Consider the following 20,938-nt stretch of genomic DNA (forward strand, 5'->3'; position numbering starts at 1 on the left):
AATTCTTTGAATTTTATTGAACATAAACTTACTGAATTCAACAAATCATGTGTTTAAAACAGTGAATGTGCAGCCTGTGCCTTTATTCACCTAATAACCAATGAGAGTTGCTGTTTTCTTCAAGGTTCAGCCTGATTCCCCTCTTATGGTCTTTCAGAGACCAGGGAGAATAATTTCAAATAACAGGAAAGTATGAATTGAGGTATAGAAATTAACTGGAACCAAGGAGATAGAACTTCAGGGAGATGGAGTTTTAGCTTGGTATAAAGAAGTGGGTTTTTGTTGTTGTTTGTTGTGTTTTGTTTTTAGTAATTAGAGCTGTCTGGTAATGGAAACCTCATTCTCCATCACCAGAAATGTTAATGCCAACATTGCATGATCTCTCTAGAGCTATTACAGAGAGACCTTGAAGTATGTGGTCAGTATAGGTGGTAGAGGTGGGCTGAGGATATAGAATGAAGAGTGGCCTCCATTGTTTTCATCAAACCAGGCACTCATTTCCTTATAATACCTGGAGTTGTTCTTTTGAACTTATTTTCTTAAATGACCAATGGAGTTGTCTTGGGGGCAGACTTTTATACTCTAAGTGACAGCTTAGCCTTTAACCGGAAAAGTTTCTCACAAGCAGTGGTTCTCATCTGGGACGTTTTTGACCCCAGAGGACACTTGGCAATGTCTGGAGACATTTAGGGTTGTCACAACTAGGTTGGCCACTGACATGTAGGGGGTAGAGGCAGGACATGTTGCTAAACATCCTACAATGCACAGGACAGCCTCCATAGTAAAGAATCATCTGGTTCAAAATTATCCATGCTGAGATTGAGGATCTCTGCTCTACAGCAATTAAAAATTATGGGCGCCTGCGTGGCTCAGCTGGTTAAGCATCTGACTTGGTCTCAGGTCATGATTTCACGGTTTGTGAGTTTGAGCCCGGTTTCGGGCTCCCTGCTGTCAGCATGGAGCCTGCTTTGGATTCTCTCTCTGCCCTCTCCTGTTCTTGCGTGCATACTCTCTTTCTCTCAAAATAAATAAACATTTAAAAAAACTAACTCATTATACAGAATCTAACATATTTGGGGTTTCTCTGTATGTTTGTGTCCACAACTACCAGAGTGACTGTTTATAAGTCAAGTGCTAAGAATTTACAATTTCCCAACTAACGTTGGAGAGGTTTATTAATAATCTCTACAAAATTAGCTTAAATTGTAGGAAATGTATTGTAAATGGTGAAGCTTTTATATTTGCATTATAGCAATAAAGGAAATGAAATAGGTTTGTTTTTTGAAAGGGAGGTCTGAATAAGACACCAAATTGCAATAATGTATATCATATCACCCCCTCCATACTACTGCATTAAAGGTATTTTTGGGGAGAGGTGTGATATTTGTGAATTTCTTCCATAAATAAACATTAGGCTATTCTGAATTGAAATTAAAACTATTCTTTTGTAATGTGGGAGGGAGGAAATATAATTAGTGCATTAGAAATAACAGATTCTTCTATTATTTAGTTGTGTGATTTCAGGAAATACCTTTACCTTTTCATTGCTATGGAGGTTAGAGATGAATATGTTTATTAGCAAGTTTTTTTTTATTTTTAATGAAATATTTGTGTCTTGTAACCAGTGATAGACTGGGATCCTTAGTGTTCTTTTAAAATTTGATTTCTGGGGGCGCCTGGGTGGCTCAGTCGGTTAAGCATCCGACTTTGGCTCAGGTCATGATCTTGCTGTCCGTGAGTTTGAGCCCCGCGTCGGGCTCTGTGCTGACAGCTCAGAGCCTGGAGCCTGTTTCAGATTGTGTCTCCCTCTCTCTTGGACCCTCCTCCGTTCATACTCTGTCTCTCTCTGTCTCAAAAATAAATAAATGTTAAAAAAAATTTAAAAAAAAAAATTTGATTTCTGTAAACTTTACACAGTGTTTTATTTGATGCAGTTTTTTCAATCTCTTTTCCTTTATTGATATTCTTTTGATCCACCACAGTTTAAGATTTCCTGCAGTCTCTCTTTTTGGTAAGTTTTTTCTCTAGGGCTGGGGTAGGCAAAGTTTTTTTTTCTGTGAAGGGCCTGATAGTGAATATTTTTGGCTTTATGGGCTTTATAGTCTGTGCTTCACCACTTATCTTTGCCATCGTAGTGGGAAAGCAGCCACGGACACTTTGGAAATGAATAGATATTTCAGTAAAACTTTGTTTATAAAAACAGGCTCATATGTGGCTCATGGCACTTGGAAAATTGATGTTTATACACAAGGAAACAGGCAGCTCACACACCCTGCCCAGTTTCTTTCTTTTTAAGCAAATATTTAATGGTTAAGAATATGGGTATATTTTATCATTTTCTGATTGTGTTATCTTGATCAAGTTGTTTAACCTTATAAGGCTTGATTTCCCCATCAGTAACTAGGTGGAAAATAACAGCGGAAAATAACAGCACCTACGTTATCAGATGGTTACAAAGTATAAATGAGAATGCATGTAAAAGACTAGGACAATGATGGGCATGTGATAAATGCTCAGTAAATGTTAGCTGCTATTAAAATTATCTTCTAAAATACATATAGAAGTAGAAGATAAATGAGTAGAATGATTTTTTTTGCTCTATAATAGCTAAGGTAAAATAAATTTGAATATTAGAAAATTAAAAATAAAATGGTTATGAGATCATTGCTACCAGCTGAAGCAGAATTCAAGAACTTTGTTTGAAAATAAAAAAGCAAACTCAAGTCTTTGCCCTATTAGTCCATTGCCTGGGTTTGGAGTTGTAGTGTAAGAGAAATAGCTTCTCTATTGCAACCAAACTGTGACTATTATCCGAATTTACCTTTTTGGAATTCTTCCATATTATACTGTTAAAGGAAAAATACTTGAGTATTACATATTAATAGACTAAAGTATATTTATTTACACATGTCAAAGTCCTTTTTATTGTGCTTTTATTGCAAAAGGTCAAAGCCATAGCCTTGGCATTTCTATTTATTCAAATTTTTTTTTGTAATGTTTATTTTTGACAGAGAGAGACAGAGCATGAGTGGGGGAGGGGCAGAGAGAGAGGGAGACACAGAATTCAAAGCAGGCTCCAGGCTTTGAGCTGTCAGCACAGAGCCCGACGTGAGGCTTGAACTCACAGACTGTGAGATCATGACCTGAGCTGAAGTCGGACACTCAACCGACTGAGCCACCCAGGCACCTGGCATTTCTATTTATTTTTAAAGAGTTTTTTAAATGTTTATTATTTTTGAGATTGAGACAGAGAGAGAGAGAGAGAGAGAGATGGAGTGAGAGAGAGAGAGAGAGATGGAGTGTGAGCAAGGGAGGGGCAGAGAGAGAGAGGGAGACACAGAATCTGAAGCAGACTCCGGGCTCTGAGCTGTCAGCACAGAGCCTGATGCAGGGCTCAAACTCAAACCGCAATATTATGACCTGAGCTGAAGTCAGACGCTCAACTGACTGAGCCACCCAGGTGCCCCTTGGCATTTTTATTTAAATATAAATCTCGAATGTCAGTGTGATGCATTGTTCATGTGTGAAACAACCAAATTACTGTTTACATTAAGGAAGTGTCTTGCATATAATATATGTTCAATAAACATTTAACAAATAAATTTGGAAACAAAGGATCTCTTTGAGTAAAGTAAGAAGTGATATTTTCCACTTTTTAAGAGATTTTTATTTGCTTTGAAAAGTGAGATGGCAAAAAGTTTTCCTAAATACCTACACTCCTGAGAACTAAAAAATGGAAACACTTAAAAAAAACTTTAATAATGTTAACTGCTTTCAGTCTTGAGGATTAAGTGTAGCGCAATGACCTTTACCTTTCAGACTTTACAGATATAGTTAAGAAATGCAGTGTAAATGAATCTTTTATTTGGCCTAGTAGACAGAAGGGAGCTGTCTTTTCATTTATATTAAGGTACATTTTACTAATTGAATAAAAACAAACTGTACTTACTGTTAGACTACCTCGCTTAATTTGCTTTCATCTTCCGAAGTAATTGTGAATCCCTTGCTGTTTCTAAATGTTAATGAATAGCTAGTATTAGAAGATACCTTAGAGTTAGAGAATCTGTCCCAGTATTTCCTACCAATAATTCAAAACTTTGGTTACCAAAGGATTTTATTTCTTAACACATGTCAAAATTTTTTTTTAAATTTTAATGTTTATTTATTTTTGAGAGAGACAGAGCATGAGCAGGGGAGGGGCAGAGAGAGAGAGACAGAGACACAGAATCCAAAGTAGGCTTCAGGCTCTGAGCTGTCAGCACAGAGCCTGATGTGGGGTTCAAACTCACAAGCTGGGAGATCATGACCTGAGCTGAAGTCGGACACTTAACTGACTGAGCCACCCAGGTACCCTAACACATGTAAAATTTTAAAACACTTATGCACGACCATGAGTGCTCCTGCCAGTGGTGGGGGTCTAGTTCCTGGAGAAGCAGCACCCCTCTCCCACCCTTTTCATTGGCGTGCTCAAAGTTCTTCATAGTTCACTGCCAAGGTAGTGGTGTTGATTTCTTGCCCGAGGCTTGACTCTTGGGTGTCCTTTCTGACTTGTTCCTACTCTGCCATTTTGCCTGGAGGAAGGGTAAGAAAAGGGTAAGAAAAAGGTAGCAGGGAAGGGGGTGGGCATTTGTTAAATGGAGATGAAGGGTGCATGTGTTTCTTGTACGTTTTGTGTAAATGGAAGCCTACTTGTATAATCTATCATTCCTACATTTGGTGGACCCAGGGGAAAAAATACATGTTGGACTTCATTCCCAGTATGAGGAAGGGAATGGGATCAAAGGAAGGAGTATTAAATATGCTCCTCCTTGGAGACCATGTATGACTAGTGAAGGGGAGGGAATCTTTTGGTGTTCACAATGGACAGGAGTCAAAGGGGCAGTGGAAGAGACCCTCATACTGCCCTCTCCCCCAGTAGGTTGCTGACCCTCACCTCCGGTTCCCTCTGGTCAAGTGTCTTGTCCAGTATGAACCTGGCATTTCTTAGATTAATAATAGTCCTACCCTCGGCCGTCATCCCACTGAGAGGTCCTACCCTCTGTGATGAGGTTGTGTATGGGCCTGTGCAGGTTGAGCTTTTGTCCATGCGCATACTAGAGGCATGAGAAAGGAGTCTTTGAAATGCTTTCCCTTAGGCAACTGAATAGGGGCAGAGTGAGGAGGAGAAAGAATATCATTTTCATTGGGCTAGATTTGTGTTTAGCATTTAGAATTGAATGCATATATTTTATATTTGGACAATTTAATGAATCACCATAGAGAAGTTAGTATTTTATTGGTTTGTAAAAATGGTATAATTTAGGAAAAACTAATCTAGACCAGCACCCCTTGATTTTAGAGATGAGGAGTCTTGCTTGTTACCATAGAGGAAGATAGTTTCAAAAGCAGTAACATTAGAATCTTGTAAACTCAACTGTGTTACGAGGGAAAAGCTATGTCCTCTCTGAATACCATTTTGCTCATCTGTAAAATGGGCATAATCTTTATCCTAGAGGCTTGTTATTGGAAATCGCCTTGTTTAGTCACATAATAGGTGCTCAGTAAATATTAACTGTTATAGTTTATTGTACCTTTACATAGAAACATCACAGAGGTGTGAAGAGGTATATTTCTGTCTTAAAGTCTTCATTAGTTTTTGTAGTATATATAAAAGTACAGGTACACGGTCTGGGTTCATTATGTGAATCTTATTTTTAAGCGGAGTAATTTCTTGAGGTCAGAAACTAATCTGTATCAGCGTGGAGCACAGGATTAGGGGCTTTAATTACTAATGAATTGACTGAAAAGGCAAGATGCCTAGGAAATGTCAATAGGTGGTGACTACATCTAGCTACTACAGATTTTTCTATTTGAAGGATGCATGCTTGTATATGTTCCTAATGTATTTGTGCAAAAATTGAAAAAACAAACACCTTTTTTTTTAATTAGGAGAGAGAAGCTCTTCAGAAACAGCTGGATGAAGCAAATCGGGAAGCACAAAAATATCGACAGCAGCTTCTAAAGAAAGAACAGGAAGCAGAGGCCTACAGACAAAAATTAGAAGCTATGACTCGCCTTCAGACTAATAAAGAAGCTGTTTAATTGAAATGAACATGTAGTTTGGATTTACTTTTGGTTAAGAAAGAACCCAGTCTTGAACTGTACATAAAAGGTGCAGTCGCAGGAAGCGAGGAGAACAGAAGAGACTACGGATTGATGACTGGACTTAAGCCATGAGCTTTGAATTCTTGTAACATAAAACTTTAGAAGTTGTGAGATGTATTTAAAACTGAATTCTGTAAATAGTTTTTGTTTTTTTACAGTTCCAAATGAGTTATAAAGATTGTTGAAGAGATCCAAAAACACAATAAGCCACTGTTTTTGTGAATTCTTTTTGATTTTAGTATGAACCTTAATTTCTCAGAAACAGAACAGTTTTAAGGGTGATCCTTGTTGATTAGACCAAATGTTATGTAATAATTATGTGGTGGACTGATGCTGGAATTATTCATGTAGGTATAAACTTCTATCTGAAGAGAAGATTTCTCCCAGGAAATCTTTGTACAGCTTTAAGTTGTCTCAGATTCTCTGAAAACATTTTTTAGAAAGCAAATTTTTATATTTGTTCAATTTCAGCTATACCCAAGTAGATTTACATGTATATGAAGCAAATATTTTTTAAACTTTCTGTTTGTACATATTCTGCATGTTTTATAATTTCAAAATGCATCACTTGCATAAGTATTTTTCCCATAAAGATGATGAAAGTTACTAGGAGAAAAAAAATCCTTTTATTTAGTAGGTCATTGAGAGTGAGTAAGCTAGCAGCTGGTTTTATTGGAATGACAATGTTCTTAGAAGGAGCAGCTTACAAGAAAACTTGAATTTGCAAACTGCAAAATCTATGCTTTTTTGAAAATTTCATAGTGGGGACGTGAAACTGTATTCTGTGCCTTCCATCATGATTTCCACATGAAAGCACTTTAAGGCACTGGATTTTAAGATAATGTTTTTGGGATACTCAAAGCATATGGGTTTCTGAAGTATTTCATGGACTCATTTCTCCCCAGGAAATTATTCTTATGGAAAAAAAAATTGCTTTTGTATGTAGAACAAGAACTTTTTGTACTAGTGATGCTATAGATATGTCTAACATAACTTTTACTTTTCCCTGTGAAAGCCGTATGTCTGTGCTGTGACTTGCTCTCATCACAATATTGTTGAATTCCACAGTGTATGGACATTAAACTCTGACATACTGTTCATTCTTTTTTTGTAAAACATAACTTCAAGCTCTTTTTTTCTTGCTTTATTTTTTAATGTTTTATTGCTTTATGAAAATGTTTAACCCTAATACCCTCCTAGATTACCTATCTGTATAAAGAAGCAATTACCCTTAAAACTGTACTCTGGCCTACTTTTCTATTTTACAATTAAATATCTTTTCCACATATGTTTAGTGTAGACTGATATTTTAACCCCACATTAAAAATTTTGTTCTGTATCTTATAGCTATATTCCACCAGAATGAAAATATTATATATTCTTCACACTGTGTCTTATAAATCCTGGAGGTAATTTCTTGGGAATTTGTTAGTTCTCTCACTGGAGTTATTATAGTTATTAAGGTAATAAAAGGATCTGTGAACTATCAGCCTGATAGTTGCTGTTTGGAAACTTAGAAAGGTTTGAGAACTCCAAATAGAAGAGAAAAAACCTTTTCAGTTTTCCACTAAATTTAACATATGTTTTAAATGATCTACACCTATAGATTTAACAAATGCTCGGCCATATTTTCAATAGCATGAAGCTACTTTTTCTATGTTTTTTTTTTTTTTTTTTTTTTAATCACTTTAATGCATTTATGGCTTTGTTAAGCAGGGTGCCTTTGACATATGCAATATTGGAGTGGAGAAGGACCACTATGTACACCCCAGGGTGCAAACCACTGTAGACTTTGCTTCCAGACCAGATTGGCCCCAAAGAGCCTTGAGACAGTGTTGGAAATCAACTCCTGAAAGCTAATTTAATATGTTTTTTGACTTCTAGTCTCCTGTTGTGCTAGAGACTTGACCTGGGACAAGAAGGAATTTTGATTTATAATAACTTTTGACATAGATGGGGGAAAACAATTGGTACTTAAAAGGAGTAAGTCTATGATAGTATCAGGTTAATACTCAGATGTCTTTGGGAGAAGTTCACTTTTTTCAGAGTGTTCCATTGACCTTGTATAATTCCTCAGTCATCTATATCTGATTCAGTGTGCTGTGAAATCAATAGTTAGGCAAGAATGTATAACAAATTAAAAAAAAATTTTTTTTTCTTTTTAGCTTGTTTTCAGTTGGGCTGAAAAAGCTTTGCATTCTCATTCTGTGTTTTGAGCAGAGGATTAAAGGAACTGACAGAATAAAATAATATAAAAGTTTTCAGGAATCCATACTTAATGTGTTTCCACTACCTAATGATGGATTTGCAGTTAAAGGTCATTTGGTTACCATATCAATGTGTGAACAAACACCTTTTAGAGCAGCCTTACTCCAGGGTTCTGTGAGAGAATCAAGCCCTAGTGCCCTAAGTATTGGGCCTAATGAATTAATATCTTTTAATGAATTAGTTTCTTCCTTGTGCATCTAGAATAGTACTGGCTATGTACTATCTAGACACTGAGCTCATTTGATGTCTTAATTGCTTCATTACTTGGTTCAGATTTAATACTTCCCTGTGTCCAGTCACTGGAATTTGAGGATTACAAATCTAAGTTGGGTCTGTGATGCTTTAAGAAAGCATCCTCTGGCAAGTAGTATCTGCGGGGACCGTGCTTCTCAACTAACTTTCATTTATTGTTACCTATTTTATTTATATCCTAATCGCTTCTGTAAGGGCTTGTGATGTCATTTGTTTTAATTTGCTTTAGAAAAAGTTTTCTTACGTCAATCTTTCATGCCATGAATGGCAGAGTAGTACTCCGTTCTTTTACTTTGACGCTGGATTGCTCTATTTCTTTGTGGTGCTGGAGGGCTGGGAGTTGGGGAGTTTTCTCCTGTGACATTCAAAAGAACAAAGCTAAATGGAAGAGGGAATAAATGTGAAATCCCATGCCATTTTTGTTTATGACCAAAAGATATGTGTATAAATATTTTTATCCAAAGCATATTGCTAATGAAAATCTATGCCAGCATATTTTTCTTCAACATGATTGTTTATGATGTTATTTATTGAACATTAGAAGAAACCATTGCCTATAACAGGAATTGGTGAGTTGATAGACCTATTCATGGATGCTTTGTGCTAATATGACTGATCTTTTTTTTCTGTTTACTCTATACATAGCGTCTTCCTGATAAAATCTATAGTTTTCTTTGTGCTTTAATACCTGAAAGACCTTGAGGACTAACTCAAAATATACCAAGAAGAAAAACCTTTTCAGATAAAATCACAAAACAATTGAAGGAACCTTTGTGGATGAGCTCCATATGGAACCCATATGGGTGGGTTCCCAAGGCATTAGCACTCAGGCTTATATAGCAAATAGAAAAAAAACCTTTTCTATTCACCTAGCTTCTATTGAGTAAATAACTCCTCCAGCATGTCAGATCAACTTAGGAATGAACTAACAGATTTGTTATTTCATTAAGTAATATTTACTGTACTTGGACTTCATTATAGATAGCTAGTTTGTTGTAGTTGTGAATGATGTTTGCTATTTGCTTTCTCTGTGTTAGGTGAGAACATCTCAGTGCACATGGATTCAGTTTGACGTAAGCTCCCTGAATTCATTCTTAGATTACTCTGTGGAACCCATGATGGAAAATGCAGTATTATCACTGGAAATATGCTTCTGGTTCCAAATCAAAATTGCGATATCAATACTTTTGTGACTTGTTAAAACTATTTTCCAAGGGTAGAGATATACAGATAAGTGGTCTTAATAGTTTTTGATCATTTTGATACCCTGAGCACCTTCAAAAATATTTCAGTTTAAGAATAATCAAATATGAATGAATATAGTTTGGGTATAAATCATTGAGGACTCTTCACTTTTAGATAAAGGCTATAACTTCCAAAAAACTACAATTTGCTTCCTGGAAAAATTTTGACGTCTCTGTGATTCTGTCCATTATGCTTTATTAATTGTTTATGTAGTTTTTTCATTTGAATAGCTTAGATCTCATGTGCACAGTTGATATGCAATATGTTTTCTAGATTACTTAAATATCTTTGATCTTTTCTGTAAGAAAATTATTTTCTTATATAATTTTTTGTGTGTCAGGTAAAAGTAAAGCATTTATTTTTGTATTACCATTTTTTCATAATTACTCCTGATTTGCCATTAAGAAAGCTTAGGGGCGCCTGGATGGCTCAGTTGGTTAAGCATCTGACTCTCGCTTTTGGCTCAGGTCATGATCTCACGGTTCGTGAGATGGAGCCCCAAGTCGGGCTCTGTGCTGACCATGTGGATCCTGCTTGAGATATCTCTCTCTCTCTCTCTCTCTCTCTCTCTCTCTGCCTCTCCCCTGCTCATGTATGTGCTCTCTCTCTCAAAAGAAATAAACATTTTTTAAAAAGCTCATACTTAGTGAACCTAGTCTCTTTTTTAAAAAAATTGTTGGTTTGCCAAAGTACTGACTACTTACAAACATTTCTGCTCAGTATCAGAGACTTTTGACATCAAACCCTGAAGCATATTGTTAAGTGTGTTTACTATCTTTGTTAGGTATAATTCAATACTCATTAGTTCTGTTGTTGGTTTAATGAAAACTAAAAAACATGTAGAAGGGCACAAAACAACAATATAGCAAACATTCATGTACCTACTACCCAAGTTTAATAAATCTTAAGTTTATCTTGTTTGTTTCAAATCTTTTTAGAGACAGAATGTTCTAGATGTAGTTGAAGTCAGTTTGTTTCCCTTCCTCATCCCATTCTCCACCCCCACCAAAAGGCAGCCACTTCCTTGAGGTTGAGATGTTTCAGTCTACCCACATTTTCTTGCTTTTACTACACACTGGATTTTGTAAATACTTGGTAGAGTTTTGTGTGGTTTTTAAACTTTAGTAAAGCTGTCATTCTATACATATGTCATTCTGCATTTCGATTTTTTCAATTCATCAGAATTTTATCTCATTTTTTTTATTTAAAAAAATTTTTTTAACATTTATTTATTTTTGAGACAGAGAGAGCATGAACAGGGGAAGGTCAGAGAAAGAGGGAGACACAGAATCCGAAACAGGCTCCAGGCTCCAAGCTGTCAGCACAGAGCCCGATGCGGGGCTCGAACCCACAGACTGTGAGATCATGACCTGAGCCGAAGTTGGACGCTTAACCGACTGAGCCATCCAGGCGCCCCTTCATTTTATTTTTTAAAGTTTAATTTTGAGAGAGACATAGCATGAGCAAGGGAGGGGCAGCGAGAAAGGGAGAGAAAGAATCCCAAGCAGGCTCCACCCTGTCAGTACAGAGCCCAATGCGGGGCTCGAACTCACAAAACCATGACATCATGACCTGAGCCAAAACCAAGAGCCAGACGCTTAACTGACTGAGCCACCCAGGTGCTACAATTCATCAGAATTTTAGACATTTATTCATATTGATACTTGAATACTTTTTCATTTTGACTATTATATAAAATTAAGTAAAAATACACCATAATTGATTTATTTTTTGTTCTATGTATAGATATGTCACTTCCAACTTTTTGCCATTACAAATAGTACTCTGTGAACTATGCGCTAACATGTGCTAAGTTTCCCCAGAAGGTGGAATTGTTAGTCTAGGGTGGTCAATTTTACCAATATTGTCAAATTCCTTTCTAAGGTGGCTGTGAATAGTGAAAAGTGATGAGAATTCTCATTTTCCCACATCTTACCAACACATGATACTGTCACACTTTAATATTTTTACCAACCCTCATTGGTATAAAATTGTTCTCAATATTTGCAGTTTCCTATTATGAGTGAGGCTGAACATTTTCATCCTTTTCTTTCTTGTTCATTAGTGTTTATTCTTCTGTGAATTGCCAGGTCATGGCTGAATTTTTAATTGGGTAGTTTTTCAAATTGCTTTGTTGTAGCTTAATATTTTTCTGGAAACTGATCTTTTGTTGGTTGTATGAGTTGCAAATATCTTCTCCCAGTGTCTGATTTTTTTTTTTAAGTTTATCTTGAGAGAGAGCAAAGCACACATGTGCAAGAAGGTGAGAAGTAGAGAGAGAAGGACAGAGAGAATCCCAAGCAGACTCCACGTTGTTAGTGCAGAGCCTGAGGCAGGATTGGAACCATGAGATCATGACCTGAGCCCAAATCAAGAGTGGATGCTTAAACGACTGTGCCCCCCAGATGTCCCTAGTGTCCAATTGTTTAAAAAATTTGCTTATATTGTCTCAATTAGTACATATTTACTATATGCGATTCTCAATGCCACCAGGCTGAGGGAGATTCCCAAGTTTCATATGAGTCTAACACTCAAGTGTATAATTAAAGGTGGGATGAAATTTTAATTTATAATTTGATCCTTCTCATTTTAGTTCAACATGATTTCCTTTTTATAATGTATGCAGTAAGGAACAGATTTGGTTTTTACTTGTATCATTTTTAAGAGATGTAATATATTACCTAAGATAATTTTTTTTCAATTCTTGCTCTAACTTTTGATATATTTATTTATATTTGTATATTTTATAAAAGTCTATTTCAAGTTATATTTGAAAGGACAATGAGTGTTTGGATTATTGCACATCATGTTTAATAAAGTTTTGGGGAGCATTTAACAGTCTCCAAAAATTAGAATTTCACTAGCCTCCTGCTCCTCGAGGTCTGGTGTCTTAAGAGTTGCAGATAACATGGGGTGCCTGGGTGGCTTAAGCATCCAACTTCAGCCAGGTCATGATTTCATGGTTCATGAGTTTGGACTCTGTGCATCGGGCTCTGTGCTAACAGCTCAGAGCCTGGAACCTGCTTCAGATTCTGTGTCTCCCTCTCTCCCTCCCCTACTCATGCTCTGTCTCTCTCTCTCAAATTAATGTTATTTAATGAATAAACATTAAAAAAATTAAAAGAGAATCTCAGATAACAACATTGAGAGAGACATCTTGCTGTGATGGAAAGAACATGAGTATTGGACAGATAGTGCTGTGTTCGAATTTTGACTCCTTCAGTTATTATTGTGTGTAATTTTAGCAAAACATTTTAATTACCTTGAGACTCAATCTCTCAAAGATGAGCTAGAAGATGGCTTTCATAAGGTTGTTATGAAGACTGAATCAAATAGTATGCATAAAAGCCACAAGGCATAATGGTTAGTACTTAGTAAGCATTTGTTAATTATATTTTGAAGAAATACGTAGAAGGGGCAGAACTCTATTGAAAGTATGTAAAGGGCACTCGTTCTAGCCCTACACTCCCCCTTTGGACAAACAGGTATGATTTTCTGCTGTCCTAGGGCAGTATTCTATCCACTCTATCCTTATGCTACTTTCCCAAGTGAGCTCTTAAGCCTGATTGATTACTCTTGGCACAGCTGGCTCCTCCCTGAACGAAGATGGACTTGCTTTTCCTCCCCACCATGTAACCTCTTATAGACTGACCCTGGCTCACATCTGTACCCAGTGCATATTTTGGGGGCAAAATACCATTGCTATGGGCACAAAAATCTTTCAATATGTGGTGGAAAATGAAATAAATTCCTCAGTTCTAAGCAACTCTTGAATGACATAGCTCCCCTCTCTCAAGTCCTAATAAATCCTTCTGTTTCCACTAAATCTTGTTTCATTGGTAACAATAGCCCAAACTTCATTTCCAGTTCACATATTCCCCATTAATCAGGCAAGCATAATATATCTTTGGGAGTTTCTCAGTGAAGTTGGAGTTCCAGGCTCTTATTTCTGTTATTGCCTGGCTTTAAGGAACACCCCACTAATTTCTTAATTCAGTTATAAGCAGGAAGGATAGACCAGACGTGGAAGACTTTACATCTCATTTTTTTCCCTAAGCATTCAAAACAGCTAATTTCATAAAAATAAAGAATTGTTGCTAGAACTTTTATTTAATCTGTTCACATCTCCAAAAACAGAGGGAACAGAGCTCATTATCCCCATGTGTGGAGAGATGGGGAAACTGATACAATCTTTTTGGAGGGTATTTTGTAAATGGATCAAAACTCTTTCACCCAGAAGTTCTACTTTGAGGAATATATTTTAGGGAAATGTCTAAGGTGGCAGAATTAGCCTATCTCATTCTTACTAACAACAAAACACAACAAAAAACTTACTTGTCCAAATGCAGGATTGGTTGAAGATTGCAGTATATGCAATAATTGCAATATATAGAATACTCTGCAACCATTAACATGTTAAACAGATTCTTTTTCTGGAGTACAGTATAATTAAATTTTTAAAAAGTTTATGCACATGTGTATGTACATGTCTACAGGTGAGGCGTGTGTGATGTGTCTATAGAGAGGAAATCATGACGGTGGGGGGGGGGGTTACACAGTAAGTATGAGTGTGGTAGGTGAGGTAAGGTAGGGAGGGAAAGTAGGCATATGAAGAGAGATGAATGGGGAATAAAATATGAGCGCTCCAAATAGAAAAATATTTGGAAGGCTACATGACATTAAGAAATCATAAGGAAGAGGGGCACCTGGGTGGCTCAGTTGATGGAGCATCTGATTCTTGATTTTTGGCTAGGTCATGATCCCGGGGTCATGGGACCAAGCCCTGTGTCGGGCTCCACACTGAGCATGGAGCCTGCTTAGGATTATCTCTTTCTCTCTCTGCTCCTCTCCCCCGCTCATGTGCACGCTTTCTCTAAAAACGGACAGGGAAGGAAGGGAAGAAAAGGGGAGAGGGGGAGGGGAAGGACAGGAGTTGTCTAGGTATCTGACCTTTACTTTCGCTCAGGTCATGAACTCACAGTTCATGAATTTGAGCCCCGTGTCGGGCTCTGTGCTGACAGCTCAGAGCCTGGAGCCTGCTTTGGATTCTGTGTCTGTCTCTCTCTCTGCCCTCCCTTGCTCATGCTCTTTCTCTCTCTCAAAAATAAATAAGATATTAAAAAAAAATAAGGAAGAGAAAATACATTTATGGTCCTGTACCATATTTATTGGAAAAAAAAAAATCCACGTAAAGTGGACCCATGTAGTTCAAACTCAAGCTGTTCAAGGGTCAAGGGTAGAAGATGAGTAAGTTCTGGGGATCTAGTGTACAGGTGATCGCAGTTAACATACTGGATTGTATACTTGTAAGCTGCTATGAGAGGACAGCGTTCATGTTCTCATATAACAACAAAACGTAACAGTGTGAGGTGACAGATGGGTTTATTAGCCTTGCTGTCGTAATCATTTCACAATATGTACATGTATCAAATCATCACATTGCACACCTTAAACTTACACAATGTTATATGTCAGTTATATTTATGAAGCTGGGAAAAAAAGAGGTGATAGGAATTGAAATAATAATAAACGTGCCTCTATTTCGTACCCAAACCGGTGACAGTACTAACAATTACACAGGACTTGCCTGTGCCAGGTAAGCCCTTTCCAGATATCAGTCATGTCTAACATGACTTCCCCTTATTCAGGCCTCCAAACATGCAACCCAGGAAATTGCTGTATGCAAGAATTGCTCTAATTTCTTTTTCCGCAACATCACACTCAAACTAAATCTTTGCATTTTTTCTATCATCATTTTGAAAGATATGTACAAAAATCAAACTACAAGAATGTTCACTGCTGCATAACTTATAGCAGTAAAATACTTGGAACCACCTAAATGCTCAAAATAGGGATTGGCTAAATAGATTTTGGCTATTAAAAAAGATGTTGCTGAAGAATATCATTGATAGCAAAAGATATTCTATATAAATAAGTATTTAAGTAAATAGGTTTACAAAACATGACACATTTGGTATATCCAGTCTGGTACGCTAACTTATGGGTATAGAACAGTAATCACTTTTTTTTTTTTTTCAAAATCATGTACATACATGGATAGTTTGACACCCAGGTTAAAAAATAGATTCCCAAACTTCCAGAAGAAATATCCCTGCCCACCTCAACTATATACTTCTCTCTGAGTTTTCTGACTTTGTGATGACCATTTCCTTGCTTTTTCTATATATTTTTAGCACATGTATGTCACCTCTAAGTAATAGTTTTATTTATTTCTGAATTTTATTTAAGTGGAACCATTCTTTAGTAATTTGCTGACTTGACTCAACATCATGTTGGAGATTTATCCGTGTTGTTGCTTATGCCTCTGACTCAATTTCATTGCTGTGTGGTATTGCTCTCTGTATGATACCTGCAATGTGTCCATTCTAAGATTTTAGGTTATTTCCAGCATTTGGCTATTACAAACATGCTACGATGAACAATTCTTGTGCCTATTACTGCACATATAAATTTTAATGCCCGCATTCAAATGGTTTACATCCCCATCTTTAATCACACCCCCAACCTCTATCCCCACCCCACCCCAAATCCAGTCTTTCACCTGACTTTCTTCTCTCCACTCCCTGCAAGTACACATGTTTTTGGAAAAGAGTATGCTCTAGTTTCATATTCCATAAATCTGTGCTGGTTATCACTTACCTCCTGCTGGCTGCGAAGTGCTGACCTCAGCTAACCTGCTATCTGCTGCTTTAGATGACATTCTGGGGCCAGGTTTTTCTTCTTATAGGCGGTTCTCCTCTCTTGCTCTCTATAGCCCTTCTCCGTTTCCCACCACACAGCTAAACCCAAGCTGTACCTTGTACAACAATATTTTTCTGGAGGCTTGGAGTTTTGGAAGAGAAGCATTATGTAGGGAGACAGGGAGACAGAGCAGGGTGGGGGTCGGGTGGGGTGGTGGAGTAGGGGGGCAGGGAGACAGAGAGAGAAATGGAGAGACAAGGGATACAGAGACAGACACACACACACACAGAGAAAACTTCTCATTGCTACCAGATGTGGCCCCTGTTGTATCGAAACTTACCAGGGAGTCCCATGGCTGTGCCCATATTTCTGGTCCCAGCCATCCAGTGCCAGGGGCTGATCTACCTCCCCACATTGGGAGCATGTCCCTTGAGCAAGCCAACAACCTCTGCAGACCCATGTTCATCCCCCTCTAGTCTAAAACCTACCTCCCTAGATCCTAATTTCCTTTCTTCAGGAGAATTTCCACTGCATCCAAGGGTAGCCCCACCTTCTACCCCCAGGAGTGGGTTTGCTTCCTCTAGGGAAATTTCATAATAGTTCAGTATCTTCAGATTTCCCAAAGTTTGGTTGCTCAGTCTCCAAAAACCCTGAGGGAGGCATAGCCAGGGTCATATTGAAGTGAGCTGGCCCCAGGCCAGTCCGGGTTCTTTCCTGTCTTTCCCTCCAGTGTGAGGTAGAATGGAGTGTGCTTCTGTCCTCTCTTGCCTGCAATCCCCAGAGACCTCCACTCCACACTCCCTGCAGACCACCGGTGACTCTTTGAATGTGAACACATTCAAGAGCAAATTGGCTATGTCTGTGCTTCTGGAGGTCTAAATCCAGACACAGGGGGGATTTATTTTTCTGAGACGATCGACAGACTTTTTCCATTGGAGGCTGACTTTTTGCAACCTTTCCCACTTTTACTCAGAAAACATTCAAATTCATTTCTGAAGGTCTTTATTGTTCTTGTGTGAAACTAAATGGCACATTTGAGTAATCATGTAACAAAGGATTGAGCTGTGGGAAGCCAATTCAACCTCCACCTTCTAGAAATAACAGTTCTTGTCCTTGTCCCTGCCCTTCTTCCCATTCTCTACTCTCCACCTCCAACCAGGATTTTAAAATTTTCCATTCAACTGATATTTATAGGCACCTACTTTGTGCAAGTTGACAGGTGCTGGGATGGTGAACAAAGCCGTATGGGCCTCCCTCTTGTGGAATGGATAGAACTGAAGATGTGGAGAGAGCCATTAAAGAAATCTTTAATTGAAAATTATACTAAGTGGTGTTAAGGGGAGAAAAAAGGGAAAGGAAAGGATGACAATAGTAGGAATGGTGATGTAAAATTTAGATGGAGGAAGTCAAGAAAAAAACCGAGGAGAGATTTTTAAGCTGAATTTCGAGTTGCGCCTTTTAGACAACAGAGTCCTTGAAGTTGGAAATAAATTGACCTATTTGAGACGGTGAAAGCAGATCCTGGAGGCTGTGGCAAAGTGAGCAGGGTGTGTGTGTGTGGAGGGGGTAGGGATGGAGGGGGAAGGGATGGAGGGGAGAAGGGGTCAGTCTATGCAAGCCCTTGAAAGCCTTTTTAAGAAAGTTAGATTTTATTATAATTATAATATTAAAAATTATTTGATTCAATTTTGTTTTTATTTTTAAAAATGTTTATTTTTGAGAGGGGGGAGGGGCAGGGAGAGAGGAGGGACAGAGGATCTCTGCACTGACAGCAGAGAGCCTGATGCGGGGCTCAAACTCAGGAACTGTGAGATCATGACCTGAGCTGAAGTCAGATGCTTAACAGACTGAGCCACCAAGCTGCCCCATGATTCAATTTTAATAGGTAGTAAGTGATCATTAAATAAGTAAATAAGAAAATTTAATATAAATAAATAAATATCCTATTCTAGGTAACTACCATTATTAGTGGCTTACTAATATTCCAGTAGATTTTCTGGGGACATAAAAACAAATACATGCTGCATTCTCATTTTCTCCCTGTTTCTTTACACAAAAGGCACACGCTGTTCAGCATCTTGGTATTTTCCTTAATGTTCCTTGGAGCTGTACAAAAGTAAAGTTCAACTGAGTAAAGTTTAAAGATCTGTCTGGCTTTATTGAACAATTCATGAATTGGGCAGCATCCCTTCTGGCAAAGAGATAGGAGCTCTGAGGAACTCTACAAAACGAAACTTTTATAGGCAAAAGGCAGTGGAATAAGGACAGTATACTGGCAAAAAGTGAATTGGTTGTGGCAAGGTCACCTTCCTTTAAGGGTATGGCAGGGGTCTGCCACATAGATTACCTGACTAGTGCTAAGTGAGCACTGTCATTCTACATCGACTGGTTTAAGATCCCATTCCTCAGAGGCTGAAACCGTAATTAAATTTGGTGTTAAGTCTCATTTTGTGATGTGCAGCTTAGCATTAGGGACTCTAATTTGGGCCTGTTGTCTCTTTTTTAACAGATTGTGCTCATTCTTTTGTGTGGTGTGTTGTGTGCTTGTGCTATGATTTATTTAGTCTCCTAGCCACAGATATTTGGGTTGTTACCAGTCTTTTTTTATTATATACCATGCTGCAGAGAAAAACCCGGTGTTCTTGTCCTGTCACACCAGTCCAAACATATCCAAAAGTGGAATAGCTGGGTCAAAAGGCAGGTACAGTTGCAGTTTGGGTAGGTGCTTCTAGAATGCCATGCCAAGGCCTTTGCTTGAGAACACTTGTTTCCCTACAGCCTCACATGCAGAATGTATGATCAAACTGGTCTTTTGCTAATCCATTAAGTAAAACTTGATAGTTCAGTGTAGATTTAAGTTGATTTTCTCAGTTATGGGTTTTATATTTCCCTTTCTGCTCATTTCTCTGACTATTCTTTGTCCGATTTTTTATTAGGGTGATGGTCTTTTTCTTCATGCCCTTGTACTGTGTGTTGTAAATATTTTTTTTCTCGGTTTATGTGTATGTGTGCATGTGTGCACATATGTTAATGTGATTAAATTCATGATTTTGGATTTTGCGCCATAGTTATAATATATTCTTCACTTTAAGGTTGCTGAGCAAAGCTCCTAAATTTCCTCCGTGGAATTTTCATCTTTATTTTTTTAACAGCTTTATTGAGGTATGATTGATAGATGAAAAATTGCTCCATATTTAATGCATATAATCTGATGAGTTGGACATATGCATACATCTGTGAAACTATTGTCTTAATTATGGTGATGGTTTCATGTAATTGTATGCTTTTATTTTTAAAATTTAAAAATTTGATTTAAAAATATTATCTAAGTTCTGGGTGTGAGGAATACAACTTACTTTTTCCAGATGGTTATCCTTGTTCCAGCACTATTTATTAAGTAGTTCATCTTTTTCCCTTTGATCTGAGATGCCATTTTTATTATATGCTAAGTTCCTGTATATATTTGAATTTACTTGTATTTTTGTTTTTTAATTTAAATTTTAGTTTGTTAACATACAGTGCAATATTGGTTTCAGGAGTAGAATTCAGTGATTCATCACTTACATTCAACACCCAGTGCTCATCACAACAAGTGCCCTCCTTAGTACCTATCACTCATCTGGCCCATTTCCCACCCACTGCCCTCTATCAACCCTCATTTTGTTCTCTATGTTAAGAGTCTCTTGTGGTTTGTTTCCCTCTCTCCTCTTCTCCTACCTTCCCATATGTTCATCTGTTTCATTTCTTAAATTCCTCATATGAGTGAAATCATATGATATTTGTCTTTCTCTGATTGACTTATTTCACTTAGCATTATACATTCTAGCTCCATCCATGTTGTTAAAAATGGCAAGATTTCATTCTTTTTGATGGCTGAGTAATATTCCAGTGTGTGTGTGGTGTGTGTGTGTGTGTGTGTGTGTGTGTGTGTGTGTGTGTATCTTCTTTATTCATTCATCAGTCTATGGTCATTTGAGCTCTCTCCATAGTTTGGCTATTGTTGATAATGCTGCTATAAACATTGGGGTGCATGTACACCTTCAAATTTGTATTTTTGTATCCTTTGGGTAAATACCTACTAGTGCAATTGCTGGGTTGTACAGCAGTTCTATTTTTAACTTTTTAAGGAACCTCTATACTATTCTCCAGAGTGGCCACACCAGTTTGCATTCCCACTAACAGTGCAAGAGGGTTACATTTTCTCTGCATCCTTGCCAACACCTGTTGCTTCCTGAGTTGTTAATTTTAACCATTTTGACAGGTGTATCTCGTGTGGTTTTGATTTGTATTTCCCTAATAATGAGTGATGTTGAGCATCTTTTCATGT

The 20,938-nt window shown here is 37.5% G+C and overlaps 1 protein-coding gene across 7 annotated transcripts in view; it reads left to right on the forward strand.

Moving 5' to 3' along the window:
- Positions 1-7,432, forward strand: part of GABPB1 (GA binding protein transcription factor subunit beta 1) — a 78,682-nt gene extending 71,250 nt beyond the window's left edge. For all 7 annotated transcript variants that reach the window (XM_042942055.1, XM_042942052.1, XM_042942056.1 and 4 more), the window contains exon 9: positions 5,929-7,432. In XM_042942055.1, the coding sequence (XP_042797989.1) occupies positions 5,929-6,081 (153 nt within the window). In that variant the 3' untranslated portion in view covers positions 6,082-7,432. The remainder of the gene's footprint in view (positions 1-5,928) is intronic.
- The last annotated feature ends 13,506 nt before the right edge of the window (positions 7,433-20,938 follow it).

The sequence above is a fragment of the Panthera leo genome, chromosome B3, assembly GCF_018350215.1.
Source record: "Panthera leo isolate Ple1 chromosome B3, P.leo_Ple1_pat1.1, whole genome shotgun sequence".
Taxonomy (NCBI): Eukaryota; Metazoa; Chordata; class Mammalia; order Carnivora; family Felidae; genus Panthera; species Panthera leo.